This window comes from Haliaeetus albicilla, chromosome 25, assembly GCF_947461875.1.
Source record: "Haliaeetus albicilla chromosome 25, bHalAlb1.1, whole genome shotgun sequence".
Classification (NCBI taxonomy): domain Eukaryota; kingdom Metazoa; phylum Chordata; class Aves; order Accipitriformes; family Accipitridae; genus Haliaeetus; species Haliaeetus albicilla.
The window spans coordinates 22,949,070-22,964,516 of record NC_091507.1 but is presented as its reverse complement, the minus strand read 5'-3'; the positions used below and the strand labels follow the sequence as shown (position 1 = coordinate 22,964,516).

Here is a 15,447-nt window from a genome sequence, read left to right as displayed (position 1 = left end):
TGTTCGCAGGACTCTTCTGGGATTCGCAAAGGCGAGATCTGTGCAACCATCACAGCGCACCTTCGGATGCTTCCGCAGCATCAGCAAAAAAAAGCAGGAGTTCAGCTTTGGATGCGTGCTGTGTGTGCTCATACGTGCACATACGCTTTGTCTTCAGGAGCAAACTATTCTGGGACAGGCAGGAGACAGATTATGACTAACTTCAAATTATTTATAAAACCCCTGAAATAAATGGAATGGGCTGAGTCCCAGCTAAGGCCAATTTCTAGGAGGTTATTAAATGTCCATAAATCCCTTTAAAGAAAAGCAAAACAAATCTTCAGAAGGGTGGAGGTGGGGCTGTGGCCATTTTGCCAAATAGATCAAAAGGGAGTTTTCTTCTCCAAGACTTCGTCTCAGTGCAGTTGTTTGGATTTGCAAGCTGTCTTGACAGTAAGTGCAGCAAGGATTTAGCTATGTACAAACAAGTTAAGGAAGCAGATGTTCCAACTTCCCACAGCCTTCCTTTGCTTTCACAGCTGTAGCTCGCCACCACTGCGCTTTGGCCCTCACCCCCGTTTGTAGCATCAGCACACTCGCTTTCATCTGAGATCGCGAGACAGCTGACCACAGTTAATATTTGCTTTTAACAGGTGTGCTGACAAATGACAACTCTCACATTCAGCAATTAAAGAGGATGTATGCTGTCACTCCCCAATGTCATTGTGCTTTATATCCTCCCATTGGTAAAACAATGCAAGGAGACTATGCAGGGCTCAATTCCCAAGCGAGGGAAAAACGAGCAGCATGAACTGGAGGGAGAGAGAAAGACTCTGGAGAGAAAGTGGAGGATTATTCTGCATGTAAGGAGCAACACTGACCCAACAAGGGCTGGAGCAGAGGCGAGAAGGGCAGTGAAGCAAGAGGAACTGGAAAAAGCAGCACCCGTTAAAGCACCTTGAAACCAGGAGACAAGTAAGCTAGTGAAAGGATTTCTCTCTTGAGCAAGAGAGACCACTGCGGTAATGGAAAAGGAAGAGAATGGCAGCATTAGATATAGGCTAAAAGTAGAAAGCAGGGTGGAGAGAGGAGTGGTACAGTAATTGGGCAAAGTACTTACAGCTCAGGAACAGTTGGGAATGGAGCTGCTGAAAACAGAAGAGGCTTTCTCGTGAGGACTTACCATTTCTGGTGGTGGAATGCAGGAGGGTAGAGGGAAGGCATTACTTTCAGAAGTCATCTCAGTTTACTTTCCAGTTTCTCTGCAATCTTTTTAAAGATTGCACACATTACTCATACCCTTCCTTCTGGATTGAACTTGGGCAACTTAAAGACTTCTGAATATTGCAGGATTTTCAATGGCTAAATAACACACCCTTAGTAACTGCAGAAGTAGCTACAGCTTGCACAGAGACATGAGGCTAAGGGGGAGCAGAAGAGAAGGCTAGCAGGACAACCAGGCAAAGGCTCAACATCAACCTCCTGCTATAGCAGTTGTACAGGGAGCAGGGCACAACACCAACAGCTGCTGAAGGGGCACAATGGGCAAAAATAAACACTGTCTTAAAAAATTACTAATGATTTCAAAGAGGGTCATCGTCTTCTACCTTTATGTGGATTCCAAAGGCAGCAAGGTCTCCACGCAGACTGTCACAAGCCTCCAGGAGGGGTTTTCTCTCCCGTATTAACTGCTGTCTCTTTTCCTTCTGTTCCTGTTTCGCTCCTTCGGCTGCTGCAGCACCCTCCATCGGCACTGCGTCTGCTTCTTCTGGCAGAGCAAGCGCGTAATGACGGACCTTCGCGCGGAACCTTACAAGCTCGTCAATGACGTTAGAGAGCACAGCAGAGTTGTCTCCTCCCAGAGCCACCTAGAAATCAAACAGGTTGCTTTACAAACATCTGAGGATGATTTAAAAATCAACCCCAACTCAGTAGCATACACTGAGGCCTCGTCACTTCTCTTGGTTGTGCATCTTCCATATATTGGTATGATTAAAAGGTCACAAATCGCATTAATGCTGGACAAAAAGTTACAGTGTCATCATACTTGGAAGTAGTTCAGCATATTCCTACACAGGAAAGCATCTATCTTGGAGCAGAGGGCTCTCACATGAACATAACATGCTGCATAACCCAACTGTGGAACTCATTGCCATCCCTGTTTCTCATTAGAGGCAAACTCCTAAGGGGGAGGAATAGGACAAACCTCCAACGAAAAAGAAAAGGCCTTTGCGGTATTTTATCACTAAGACAGAAGAGAGGGAGCAGACAACGGAGCAGTGAAATGTAAAGCACACGAAGGCCAGGGGGCGAAGTTGCTGGCAGCGACACTCGACTGGGAGCAGAAGAGCAGCTGAGTAATTAAAGCCAGAGGGGGCTGTATTTAAACACCAAACAGCAGGATGGAAATGAAAGGGAGTAGTTTCAGAGGTCGCTGGCTGAAGCAAACAAACAAAGAGGAGGAGAAGGAGGTGACAGGGAAGCTATCAAAGATAACAGTGTGAGATGCTCAATGCTCTCCACAATCCCAGAAAGCAGCAAATTCCCCAAACTTTCAAAATATGTAAACTTACTAAAGAAGAAGTTTATGAGATTGAAGAAGATAATAAATCTAAGTGCCAGAAATGCTCCATCATAACCTGAGGCAGGTAAAAGAGCAGGATAAATGCTTAAATACAGAAGGGAGAGGAAAGAGAAATGGTGAGGGGAGCAAGAAACATGCCTCTACAAACACCACTGCCAAAGCTCAAAGCAGGCACCTGACACAAGGCAAGATCCTCCAAGAGGGGCAGCTTTAGGAAATAAACCAACCCAATTTCCATGTAGAACACTGTGTAGCTGCTCAGGGCTGACCTCCAATTTCTCTTCCTGCAGTAGTAACCAATCCAAAGAGCTCATAAGAAGTTTTATATAGAAATTTGGCCCTTGCCTGCCCTAGAGATGATCACCTGTTTGGCACCGGCTGCACCCGTAATACAGCACTCCTCAGCAGAGCAGAAGCCCTCACCTTTGCTCCCCAGCTCTAGAATAGGCACAATGGTTTCCACCCATTGTTTTTTCAGACATATTCACCTTACCTGCCTGTGGCTGTGCAGGCTCCTTCTCTTGCCAATGCAGAGAGAGAGAGGCAGTCTTACTCTATACAACCACCGGACTAAGATGAACCGTCCCTTACTGGTGCCTCTTTCCACCCACTACTGCAGAAGTACAGGCAGCTACATTAGACTGTCAGGCTCATTAGCTGAGATGAATCCCATCCTAAGAGCAAGACAGACCCACAGGCTATATGCAAACATCCAAATGAAGAGGGCTCAAACACCGCTCCCCATAGCCTCTAGGTTGAATTGTCAGCACAGCGGCAGCCAGGCCAGCCAGCCCTCTCTCGGTCAGCCCACGTGCTGGGACCTGTGGTGGTCAGGGACTGCTCCCGGCAAGCTGCGCGCCCGGGGCCACCTGGCTAAGGGGCAAGAAAGGTTGGACACTGAGCTGCTGTGGCTGGTCTTGAGGTCTGAGAACAAGCCCTGCACCACTTTATTTACTAGCTCGCAGCAGCCCACGGACCTTTCTGATGAAGATTTTGATTGATTCATTTCCTGGAAGCTGAAAGAGCAGAGGGACAGAGAAGAGTCTGACATACTGCTCCTTCCTTCCTGCCTACCTCGCACCAATGTCTTCTGCTGACCCAGCTGCCCTACAGAAACTAGCATAGCATAGGAAAAAAAAAAACCAGCAAAAAAAACCATTCAGACACTTGTTTCAGCAAAAACATAGGTGCAGCAAGCACCTGCATACAGACAGCCCAGAATCTGGAGGAATGCCTTTGCCATCCAACTTACAGACAAATAATTTTTAGTGGCATGCTAAACACATAACACAACAAAACACAGGTTATGAGGAGTTAACACACAGCCAAATCACATCCAACCGCTGTTTTGAAAGAAATTTTGTGGAAAAATCCACAAAGAGGCAAAGTAAATAAATGCATTTATCACTATACTGCCTGACTTCCAAAGGATGAATAATGTTATTTATATTTTCTCATTCTCTTCTCCTTTTCCCCAAAAGAAATTTTTGCAGAACAGTTTCTGTGAAGAAAGTTTTCAACTTCTTGGTATTCAGCTCCAGATTTGAACAGGAGAGGAGCACAGAACAGCCTGCTAGTCTCCAACACCTTGTGTCATTTTAAATGCCCCCCCTTCTGTACATCAGGATATCGCCTCCATATTTATGACTCTCTTCCCTGTGCAGTACTTTGCTTTGAGCTTCTCTCTGCTTTTTTTCCCCCTCCCTGTTCCTACCTTTCAAAGCACTAAAGGATATGTCAGGTACTTCCAATGATGGCCCCCCCCACACCCTAGCACAGCTCAAGGCAGAGCAGCCCCTTTCCCCGCAGCCTGGCTTTCTGCAGAGGAGCTGGACCCCGGCTCCTGCTGTGCGGGAGGTCACAACCGTAAATATTCACATGGCTATCAAAGTCAGCTCGGGTGCAAACATCTGAAAGAAGAGGAAGAGCTGGGGAAAAGCCAGACATGTAACAAAACCAACTTAAAGGCCTCCAATACTAACTACTTCTTGTCTCATTCCCACAGCATAATTGCTGCAGAAGTCACAAGAGAGTACCTCTGAGAAGAAAAAAGCCCACACTTTGTTCTACCTGCTTACATGCTCTCCTAAGACATCACGGCAGAAATTGCAAGTGGTGCAGAAAGGTTTACTAAAACCATGAATAACTTTGTTAAATCTGATGCTTTTGGAAAGCATTCTATAAAACATAATGCTGGTGCTGCTACCGTATACTAGTACACGTAGAAGAGATGTTTCGTACCTGTCTTTCTCCAAAGGACATCCCAAGGGCATTAAAAAAGCCTTCTATATAGGAAATAATGCTTCCATACACAACAGAGCTTCTAGGAGATCCAGCATCCTGTTTAAAAAACACTCAAAAGAGATTGTCAAGTCAATATATATTACAGAACTCAGCATCTCTCTGTAGCCTCATCCACAAGGGAAAACTATTACTAATTATATAGATCTATCTCCACCAGTAACATGTGCACAGACGGGAACTTTTACAGAGATATAAAAGCACCTCACAACACAAAGGGAAAAGATTTAAGTAAACAGGGGAGGGGAAGAGCTTATTACCAAGCGAGGAGAAAAGATGCGTGAAGCTGCCATGCATTACATGTGTGCAGTAAATTAGACCTAAAAATAGCACTTCTGGGCATGAAAGGGCTGTGTATGAAAAGAAAATAGAAGAACAAAATCCCAGCTTCAAGGGCACCTATAAAATAAATGATTAAAACCAAACCTGAATCCTTTTCTGAGTGTTATATTGATTTAAACAACGTGAAGACTGCTTTGAGATAGCTTATGGCATTTTGTCATGCCCCGGTAGCATCAGCAATCACCAGCAGCAGCGATAGAACAGCATTTTTAAGAACACATGTATGTATTTCTTTCCTCCATATTTATTTCACAATAAAAAAATTAAAATCAAGATTAAATGATAGACTGAGAAGCAATTTAAGGGACTAACCCTTGCCTAAAAAAAAAAAGAGTGATGACGTACACAGCCAAATTAGCAGCTGGTACTGGATTTTATCTGACATCTCCATTAGGGCCTAAGATATGCTGTAACCTAAAATGTGCAAAAGATCTGAACTGGAAGGAGCTGAAGCAGACCGCTGAGGGAAAGAAACAGGAACGTGCCAACTAAGGTAAGAATGGTGAGAGGGTTAAGAGAGGAATGAGTAGTTATGTTTATGTGAATTTACTCTCAGTTCTTAAGGAGAAAAACCATGCACACAGTCAGTAAAAGGTAATGCTCAGACACCTGGGCTGCACCCAGAAAAACTCCACCACCACAACCAGAAATCCGAGCCAGCTGCCCCACAAATACCCCACCCAATTCTCAACAAAATGACTGACAGAAGAATTCAGGGGAAACAAGCAATGACTGGCAAAACAAGGCTACTTGCATTTAGGAGTGGTAATGCTGCTGCAGATCCCCGCTGCAAACTGGTTTGGGTCAGGGATTCACTCAGAGTCATTTTGTAAAGATAAGGCTAAGGACAGAATTTAAAGCCAGCACCAGAACAGGACCAGGAGGAGGCAGGATTTCTAAACCAACAGTCTAATTCTCTCTTAAAATCAGTTATTATTATGTACTCAACATTTCTTTTACAGCACAAACATGGTCGACAGGATGACATCAGCAACCAAGGAGCACAGCAACAAGGCTGCTCGCCTTGACTGAGAAAAGGAGCTGTTGGTAAAAGGGGACCCAGAACTGCTTCAGACTCTGTTTACTGCGCAGGTCTTGTCCTTACCAGACACCTCCTTTGGGTCAGCATCAAGAAATCTTAACAGGGTCTCAGTTTGCCAAAAGCCATCTGAAGACAGACTCATGTAGGCATGCTGTCAGGCCATAATTATAATTTGCTGATAGCAGAAGCCACTTGGTCCCCAAAGCTGAACTCACCACCATGACTGCCCCATGCACCTGGGACTGCCTGCCAAAGCCCCCACAGCCATCACCACCCCCTATTTCCCAATTTAGGTTGATTTCTGTGCATGGGCATTAAGCAAAGAAGCACAGTAAGGATAGAAAACCAGCACTAAAATTAGCAGCATGCCACAATGGCTTCAGGCCTTTCAAAAAACCTTAGGTATAAATAATACAGGGCAGCAGGAAAGAAGCATCCTTTGGACACAACAAAGCACAAAACAATAGCTGTACACAATTCCTGCAATACAGTCAGGACAAATGGGCACCATTAAGGTCAACAATTTATGGAGCTTTGTTTCTGCTCGTTTCTTATGTGAACAATAAACTAATCTGTCTGCATTAAACAGTAGGACAGTGGACAGCTGTCATTTTCTGATCTCTGTATCCTAATGGGTTACCTTAGTAACAGCCTTAAGCTGTCTGTTGCCATGGTGAATGAGGTCCATAATTGCTGCAACAGCCCTGGAGGTGTCAAAGTCATCTGCAAACGCAGCCTTCACGGTTACTTTTGTGTTGGCTAGCCTTCAAGAAGAAAAGGTAACGTTTAAGATAAGACAAACAAGATGCCAGCAGTACAGTGAATTCATCAGCTATTCAGCCAGAAGGAGTCATCGAAAGGACACTGTCATTTCCTTCTGAGCTGTCCTATGACGGGCGATGCTACGCTGATCAGGGAGAATACATCTTTCAGCTGCGAAGGGAAAAACTTGACGCATGTCAAAATCCAAAGTGCTACATCCGTTCAATAAATACACAGTTAATCACAGGAGCCAACAACACCAGAGCAAGGCTTGCCTTAATCATTTAAAAGCAGATGGAAAATGAGGTTGGTATTAAGCACGTTAAAGATTTTGCTAAGTTCTTTTTTTTTTTTTTCCAGCGGCCTGTTTTTCATGCTAACAGCGTGCTTCTCTTCCAAAGCCACATCAGGCGCATCACTCCAGTGCCTGGCAAGAGACCTGACACGGGGTCGGCCAGGAGTCCTGTCAGCAGGATCAGGCTCGGAAGCGGGTGCCGCTTCCTCATTTCCCAGGCGAGCCCAGTCCCAGCCCCGGGACTTCACTCGTCTTGGCCCAGATGGAAAGGTCTGGTGGGACCGTTCGTGTAGCAGCACCAAAAGCCAGCGGGCAACCAGCGCTCGCTGCCGCAGAACCAGTGCCACCCGCTTTGAGCAGAAGGACAAGGACAGCAGCAGGAATAAATGGCGAGCTGCAAACAGCTGCTGGCAGCGCGCTCTTGTGCCCTCGAAAGCACTGACCCAAGGATGCCGTTTCACGATAAAGCTCAGGGAGCAGGGTTATCTGGGGAACCTCAAGCTAACCTAGCACCTCTGGGGCTCTCCTGAACCCTGTTTTGCCTCCTTCCGAGTGGTTTTTCCTGGAATGCCTGCCTCCCCTCAGATATCACACGGCTGCTACCCTAACTCACTCCTCCCAACACTCTTCCCTGTAAGCTTCCCCCTCTCCGCTGAGTATCAACCACTTTCCTAATTAAGAGCTCTGTTTCATTTTGGTTGTTTTTACATCTACTGATACACAAGTTGTGCTCTCCCACTGACAATCCATTTCAACTTCCCCACGTGCCGCACGGGTCTCAGCCTTATCTCTCACCAACAGGTCTCCTGCAGCCTCCTGCTGAAGGACTTGCTTTTGCCGAATACCACAACTAGTGAATTCATCTCCACTCCCCTGTAACACGTTCCAGTGCCCCTTGCAAGCCTTAGTCGGTGCAGCCGCAAGCTCTCCGGCAGCGAAGTGGCCGCACCACAAGGAAGCCGGCCGCCTCTCACTTCTACAGCACAGGGCATTTCGCCCCTGATCCTACGTCCCAGAACCGCACGTACTTCACTGCGGGGTGCTCGACACTCCTCCTACCCCCGCTCCAGAGCACCGCACTCGTCTTCTCAGCTCTGCATTCAACACACAGCACGTCTCTCTCTGGGAAGATGATCTGGTTTTCCTAAGGGACTCCAAAGAAGATTCTCCTCATCACTGTCAGGGCCACAACGACCATAACTTATTCTTTCCCTGTGACATCTCTGCCCCTGGCCAGTTTCTCAGTAACCCCTTCTCTCCTCTGCTGCACACCACGGTGACAGCCAGCTTGATTACAAGCTCACGTGCCCAAGGCGTATTACTGTCCAGTTCTCCTCTTTCTTCTTCAGCTGCTAATGCAGAGCTCTACTTGCAAACTGGGTAGCCTCACAACTTCAGTCATAGCTTTGCCTTCTACATCACTCAAGAGGGGCAAAGATACCTGTATTAGAACAGGCACACTAGGTAAATAACACAGATTTTAAAAATACAGTGAACTAAGTGTAGCAGACTACAAGGGAAAACAGCTGGCTAGAAAAAGAAGGAAAAAAAAACCCCTGCCCTTGGTGAGGGCTGGCAGGGAAGATTGCTTCTCAGTCCTTCTTGTCCTGCTTCTTAAACAGAACTCAGAACACTGCACTGTTCAGCCCTCTGAGCCTGTCAGCAAACTATTGCTCGCATAATCACAACCTTCAAGATACAGGAGGTGCACTTACCTTTCCCACAGTATGTCTTCTCTAACAGGGTCACATACCAGCTGTCCTTTTATATAAGCATTTGCATCTCTGATAAATGAGGAGATTGCCTGAAGAAGGTGCTTTGCATCATCCATGCTGTCGTCACTAAATTCTACTGCTAAGAAAAAAAAAATTATTCGGGTGTTACGATACAGAGAACGTTGTCTGTCATACATAGAAACAATATTCTGAGGTTAAGTCATTCCAGGAAAAGTTTGTTATTATTTGCCACAGCAAACTTTTCTTACAATTAATTGCATGTTTAATTAAAAACTCTGTTCTTCATGCGCACTAGGTGACTTAAATCAATACAAAAGATAACCGTTACATATGACAAAGTATAACCTACTGGAAAGGTATCAGACTGATTCAAAAAGTGTCTGGAAGCTGACTGAAGCAATAGCTACTTGACTTTAATTTTTTTTTTTTCATTATTGAATCTCTCTGTAAAGTTATCACTCAAAAGCATTTGGACTGGACATATTTCTAAGTGTCCCCCCAGATTTAAGCTGGCAAGACATACCTTTCATCTCACTCCCAATTTTGTTCCTATTCTAATTTAGGTAGACATGATCTGTATTTGGAGACCTCCAAAGAGACCTAACCCTCACCACCGACTCTGGGAGGAATATAGGCACTTACAGGTAAAGGGCTGCTTCACCAGCATCTAAAAATCTAGATGGACCTAAAATTTTGCAGTCCAGATTCTCCACTAGATATACAATTCCCTCACAGTATCGAATCATACCAATTTTCAAAGGCGACTGTTAGAGAAAATACAAATTGCTTAAACTCATAAGGGCATGTCTGGGATGGGAATCATCACTCCCAACTTACACACTTAGATCTAAGCCTCTTACAGTCACTGGAAAGAAAGATAAAACCTTCAGGTAAATGATTCATTGCGCCCTAAGCAGAGGTCTGCTTTACGATGAGATCTGCTATACCCTAACCCTAGGGTGCTTCTCTTCCACCGACTGGAAAGCCAACATTACCCCCCCCACTGCCACAGCACCCACGCACACGGACACCCTCCCTGCGCTCAGCGGGACGCTAGCTTCGGCAGGCAACTGCGCTCGGGGAACTATCGGCGTCCGCTTCTGCTGGCTTGGGGTTAAGCAGGCTCCTCTGGCCGTCCCTAAGCCCTCGGAAGCGCAGATGCTGGACCGGCCCCCTGGCACTTTCACTGCGGGCTGCCATCAGCAAGAGGCAATTTTTTTATTTGTACAGCAGCGCGCAATTTTCTGTTGAAGAGCACTCGGACCTCACACAAGACAGCTCACCCTACTTTGGTGGAAGCCGTGTCCACCAAGGACAGGCCTGGGTTTAAATGCATTCCTTCCCACAGTATCACACCAGAGCTGATGACTTGAATCAAAGCGCCATTCGTAGCCAATGCAGTATCAATTCACCGTTTTATGCCTGACCTCTGCACTAAGGTACATCCAAACTACAGCTTGCAGTGTATTCCTAATCTCATCGGCACTGAGCATCACGTGTAGTTTCCACAACAATCTCGCCTCCGGTTCTGCACATGTTGCAGCCGACTGCTTTGTGAAATTACCCAACGCTGCCCAGACACAGCCTCTTTACAGCAGACTAAGCAAGGAGACAGATCTAAGAGGGCAGAAGCAGCCAGATGCGAGATCTGATCGTGGTTCCACTCGCCTAAATCCCAAAGAAGCCTAACTGTTTGTTTAAACAGACTTTCCATAGGATTTACTCCAGTATAACTAAGGCATAAGTCTGGACCTGTATTTGTCAGATTTTCCACTTGTAATTAAAAATCTGCATTAGTGCCTCATTAACACTGGTCTTAAGAATTAAGCTTTACTCAGCTTTTAAAAAGACCGAGGTACACTTTTAGAAAACAGTGAGATATTGAAAGAGATCATTTATATCCACCAAGATTACTCAACTGATTACCCTGGTTACAGGAACTCCACAAGGAATACTTGATGAAAGTTTATCCTGATGAAGCCCGCTTTGATTAAAGCCATTCTTCTTCCCCCATTCACGGCACTCTCCTAAACCACCGCCTGCAGGCACTGCAAACCCGCAGCGCAGCACAGGCAAGCCCAGCCCTATAAATCTTCACCATACTCACTACTCCTTCCCTCCTTTGCCACCAAGGGCATCATCGCCACATCATCGAATTAAAAAACGTATGTTTATTAGCACCACCAAGTAATTAAAGACCAGAGGGACCAAAATGTTACAGTTCACTCAGGTTCCCAAAATTACCGGAGCGGTTCTGGTGACCAGGAGAGCGTTTTGGGGACGGAACCCCGCTGCCTGCAGCAGGCTCGCAGCCCCTCCACCTAACCGCATAAAGCAAAGCCATTGCTGATGAGATGCAAGAGGAAAAGCAGTGCCTCACAACGGGGTCCCACAGGGCTTCAGAGACGGCACCTCTCCTTTTAAGCTGCACCCAGAAGCAGCCTGGCAGGCACAGTGGTGGTGGGCACCATGCTGCTGCCTGTGGCACCTAGGAAAGACCTTTTCCCAATAGCCCCAGGCAGGCTGAAAGGTGGTAATTCAGGCCAAGAAGGGGACAGCCAGAGGCACCGGCCACAGCAAAAGACCTGGATCACTGCCCCCAGAGCTCAGCTTAACCCCGAGCAGCTCTGCCCCACCAGCCTGAGCAGGGAGAGGGGGTGATGGAGCAGAGGGACCCCCTGCAGAGACACGCCATGGAAGGGTGGTGAACTGCAGCAAAGCCTCTTCCCTCTGACTTTTCTCCTCTTCCCCATGAGCAAGGCATCCAGCTTTATCCTCCCTGCAACACGGACCGCCACAGGAGGGGGTCCCCGCTCCCACAAAACACATGCACCTCCCCACATGCAGCCCTCCAGCCCTTGCCCCTCCGTGGTTGGGGCGGTTTGGAGTTGAGTTTGCCCAAACCACAAAAGACGACCCATTCCAAGCCCAAGATCTGCGTAAACCACAGCACCAAGCACGAGCCATTCCCAACTGCCAGGCGCTGCCCTCATCTGCATGCCTACAAAGAACTTTTACAGGCTCGCTCCAACGAGCACGGTTACATCACCCGACCCCCCAAACCTGGATTTTAGCAAGTACAAAAGGCTCTCCTTCACAGGCAGGGACGGCAGGAAGCATTGCCAACGAGTTTAGGCTACAAAAACCTTCTTAGGAATAAACAGAAGGTGCTTGGGATCTCACTTCTAGTAAAAACACTTAGGAAGCAGACAGCAAGATGAGGAGTGCAGTAAGCTTATCTTTAGACCAAAGTGAGTTGACAGCAGGGACACAAACTGACAAGCTGCATAGTAAATACCTGACTCAGCAGGGACTGGCTCTGGCTCTTCATGGGACAGGGAATAACCGCACCCTATCTCATAAGGTGGAGGTGGCAAATGCAGCAGACCCTCAAGCAATCCTTATCTGCCGACTGGCTTACTGGCACTATACTCTGACATACCACCACCGTATCCTTTCATCAAAGCCACCTATATTTGCACAGGCAGCCCTCTGTTTTTATCACAGGAAGGTGTTTAACCTAGAAGTAAGGCAAAAAAAGGGTCACATCCTTCTTGCAGAGGTTCAAATGCAGCCACCTGACATGCAGCAGAGAAGGCGTGCAGGCAGCCCTCCATGCCGTTCCTTGCCCTGAGCCAAACTTAGAAACTGCCAGCCATTCGACTTTCGTTTACAGGACAAACATATATATATGATAGTGCTGTAGGTGTTAGCCTTTTTTCCTTCTTTTGTTTTAAATACACATTTGTTCAAGACTCCCAAGTGCCCCCGGGGCATCCGGGGAGACACTTATGTGTGCACAAAGTATTTCACCTCCTGACAGAGACCCAGAGTAAACAGCCAGGTGTGCCACTGCCCTGCGGCATCACCCCAGAACAGCCAGGCATGCCGCCATCCCACCGCCTCACCCCATGCTGGCAGGGGTCCGCACTGCCTGCCCCCTCTCCTGCTCCAAACCGGGGCTTGTTCTGCAGCAAACCTCCCACCCGGATCCGCTCCTCCCTTCCTACCATGGTGGAGGCTGGCAGTTAATAACCAGCAATCTCTTTACTATCCCATGCCTCAACATATTTCAGGGATGCACGGCACTCCCGATGCCTTCAGCTGCCTTAGGAGAGGGAGGCTCCACCGGGAAGATCAGAGGTGGCTCCCGCGAGCAGCTGGAGGTATTAGCAAGCAAAAAGACTTCTCAGTCCAACGACTGCACGTCTATAAAGGCTTACAGTGCACTGCACGCTGACGGACGCTAGCAAAGCCACAGAGCCTTAACCACGCCAGCTCTCCCGGTTCGTCACGCTGCTAGAGGTGCTTTATCCGAGGCAGCTAGAGGCCCCGCCGAAATAACGCAGCCGGAGCTGCCCCGTGCTCCACCATCCCCTTACCATGCCAGGATGGCCAACAAGCCAGATGACCCAACAGTGGTTAGGGAATGACCATCTGCTTTTGGCAGGCCCCAATAAACTGGTAAAAATACTATCCATGCAAAAACCTTTTCCGGTTCAAAGTGGCACCTGCCTGCTAGAAACACCACAGCGTAGACAGGGAAGCTGACAAAATCTCCAGCACCTCTCCTCACCAGCAGCGTTTGCCAGGCTAAGATGATCATTAGGTTATCAAGTGCTGGTGTAAGCGAGCTGCACTGCGCCACAGAACTGCCTGAACACTCAGTAACTCCACAGGACAAAAAATGATAACACAGCAGGGAGATAAAAAGTTATTAGCAAGCCCTTGTCATACCCTACAGGAATATAAGGTGAAGCTCTACCTAGATACGTCTCCAGAGACAGCTGATCGTGACTGAAATACAAGTGACTGCAACAGATGCAAATCAGAGATGGAGGTAATTCATTAATTGAAAGTGCAATTAATTGAGAGTCGCAATTAACTACGGCTCAGGAAGGTATTTAGACAAACGGTTCTGTACCGTGCTCGGTGAAGACGCTTTTCTAAACGAGAGCCAAAGAACAGCCCCACAGAGCACTGCCAACCTTTCCACCCACCGGAGGGGAACTGCCAGGCACCGCAGGGAGAGCCCGCTCCACCACCGCGCCTCTGCATCAGCAGCCTGGGAAAGCCATGCATGCCTCAGCAAATACGGGGTTTTTTCCTTACCTGAGCTGTATCTGCTGCGCAGACAAAACATCCTGAATTGATCCGACGAAAATTTCTTCAGGAAATCCTAAACGGCACCCACAAAAAGACAGCTTTAGCATTATTTCAAACAATTTCTTCAGTTGTTCCACCCCCTTACACTGGTTTCAAAGCATGTTTCAGACAAACTAACGTGACAAATAACCCATCTTTGTAGTTTAAGATAGTAGGCATAAAGCTTTAAACTATAACACTGGTTTAAAGTGTAAACTAAATAAAAATCTAATTCCATGTAAGATAGATGTGCAAACATATACATAAGATATAAACATACGCACAATGTCAAATATAGACAGTGAAAAGTACTTTGGAATTATGATCAAACATACGCTGTATAAAGACCTTTGCAAAAAACAGACTGAAATTACCAGACTAAGATTGGGATACAATCTTGCAGGAAAGAACAGCTCCTGAGTTTTGCAAACTTTATGAAAAAAAGAAGGATTCTTGAAAAAGAAAATAAAAGTATACTTCTTCTGCAGGACTAGAATATGAAGGAAAACAGGGAGTGAACTAAAATAACTTTTTTTTTTAAATATTGCTGGAATTTATCTGTGTTAATTATGAAGCCTCATTAACTTAACGCTAATATTTATCTAGCTTTACAAATAATTTGCCATAGTAAGTTATTACTATTACAGCTAGTATAATTAATTTATACTACTAGTATAAAGAACTATCTAAATGCTTGGAAGGTACACTGATAAAACATTCAATCACTTCCAACTCTGCTCTCAGCAAGGCTGGACACTATGGCAGATTGACTGTGAACACTGCATTCCTGCTTTGGGGTTTGGTTTTTTTAATTTGCAGATTGGTGATGGTAAGAGTGTAACACTGAAGTGCCACTGAAATAGAAAATCATAAGAAGTCAGCACAGGTGAGAAAACATGGAAAGGTTCATTTGCTTTAAGATGCACATTTCAAAATTTAGCTTCTGCTACCAGACTAAACCAGCCTGAACACTGAAGGTACCAAAGCGTCAGCAATGTGCTATCTCCCAAGTGAAAATAAGAAATAACTGAGGCAAATAGGGCAAGCTAAACGAAGAAATAGACAGTGATACTGTTTGTTTTGCCGGGTGGGGCTTTTTGTTGTTGTAGTTTTAAATAAACTTTATATAACTGAGTGTACCCAATGTGTCCAGCAGCTTTACACTAATATACAGAAGTAGAACAATACAAGTAAAGTACAGAAATAGATTCAAATTTGGGAAAGGACCATCCAAACTGGAAAAAACAATTCTGCATTTCAT

The 15,447-nt window shown here is 46.3% G+C and overlaps 1 protein-coding gene across 6 annotated transcripts in view; it reads right to left on the bottom strand.

The window, feature by feature from the left end:
* The window catches only part of CARS2 (cysteinyl-tRNA synthetase 2, mitochondrial), a 37,371-nt gene that overhangs the window by 1,570 nt on the left and 20,354 nt on the right, over positions 1–15,447 (bottom strand). For 5 of the 6 annotated variants that reach the window (XM_069770279.1, XM_069770276.1, XM_069770277.1 and 2 more), the window contains 5 exons: positions 14,154–14,220; positions 9,021–9,159; positions 6,889–7,012; positions 4,805–4,903; positions 1,587–1,847 (listed from right to left, as the gene is read on the bottom strand). In XM_069770279.1, coding sequence (XP_069626380.1) covers positions 1,587–1,847; positions 4,805–4,903; positions 6,889–7,012; positions 9,021–9,159; positions 14,154–14,220 — 690 coding nt within the window. The remainder of the gene's footprint in view (positions 1–1,586; positions 1,848–4,804; positions 4,904–6,888; positions 7,013–9,020; positions 9,160–14,153; positions 14,221–15,447) is intronic. The other variant, XM_069770275.1, reaches the window with a different exon arrangement.